The sequence below is a fragment of the Octopus bimaculoides genome, chromosome 8 (assembly GCF_001194135.2).
Source record: "Octopus bimaculoides isolate UCB-OBI-ISO-001 chromosome 8, ASM119413v2, whole genome shotgun sequence".
NCBI classification, from domain to species: Eukaryota; Metazoa; Mollusca; class Cephalopoda; order Octopoda; family Octopodidae; genus Octopus; species Octopus bimaculoides.
In genome coordinates, this window is record NC_068988.1 from 30,517,847 (window position 1) to 30,518,949 (window position 1,103).

Genomic DNA, 1,103 nt, shown 5'->3' on the forward strand with positions numbered 1-1,103 from the left:
GTGGGCAATAAAGAAATAAATATTTTGTATTTTAGAAATATAACCAATTTATTGTGCATAAACTTTAACAATAGACTCAAAGGAGTCACATGGACTCAAAAGGGTTACATGGAGCCAAAAGAATCACATGAACTCAAAAGTATCACATGGATTCAAAAGGGTTACATGGACTCAAAAGGATTACATGGACTCAAAAGAGTCACATAGACTCAAAAGGGTTACATGGACTCAGAAGTGTCACATGGACTCAAAAGAGTCACATGCACCCTAGCTGAGAACTACTGATTTCAGATTAAACAACAACAACAATGACTCCAAAACTATTCTAAGTTACAAGTTTATCCAAATTCTTTTGTTTAGTGGTTGCCTAATTTAGAATTAATATTTCCCTGATCTGTTTATGGCATTGTCTGAACTCAAGCTTCTTTCAATTCTATTTACTTTGTTCATGGATTTCTCTGAAGAAAGTTACAAGAACACTTTACTCTTTCTTTTATTAATTTCAGATTTTGGATTTAATATTGGAAATCATAAATCCATTGATTAATTCACCTGTATTTATTTCATTTTTATTGCAGGCAATCTTTATTATGTTAATAGCATAGTGAGTGATACGTTTATAGAAGTGTGCCGCCTGAATGGCACATACCGAAAGGTGATTTTGGAAGATAGATCTATTTACCTGCAAGGCTTAACTGTTAATCCAATCAAAAGGTAGAAGCAAACTTAATCTCCTTAATCTCCTTAATATCAACACACACTTTTAAAACTAGTTTTTCATTGTTACTTTTTGTTACACTAGCATAGGGACTTTATATCATCACCATGGCTTAATGTCCACTTTTCCATGCTTGTATGGGTCGGATAGAATTTGTTCAAGCAAAAGATGCCCTTCCTGTTGCCAACCCTCACCTGTTTTCAAGCAAAATGATATTCCCCCACAGCTAGACATACTTTTCATGGAATACTGGAAACGAGCAATCTTGCTTGCATCCTTTACATCCATTACATGATGTCTTTTCAAGATTCCACTCAAGGGCTCAGCATTGCCTCCATCCTCTCTGCCCCATTTCATCTTCTGACACCCATCACTTCTCTGTCAT

At 35.2% G+C, this 1,103-nt stretch overlaps 1 protein-coding gene across 1 annotated transcript in view; it reads left to right on the top strand.

Annotated features, from left to right (window-relative positions):
- The window catches only part of LOC106881999 (low-density lipoprotein receptor-related protein 2), an 84,414-nt gene that overhangs the window by 26,101 nt on the left and 57,210 nt on the right, over window positions 1–1,103 (top strand). The window contains 1 exon segment of the mRNA XM_052969906.1: window positions 579–714. Within this exon segment, the coding sequence (XP_052825866.1) occupies window positions 579–714 (136 nt within the window).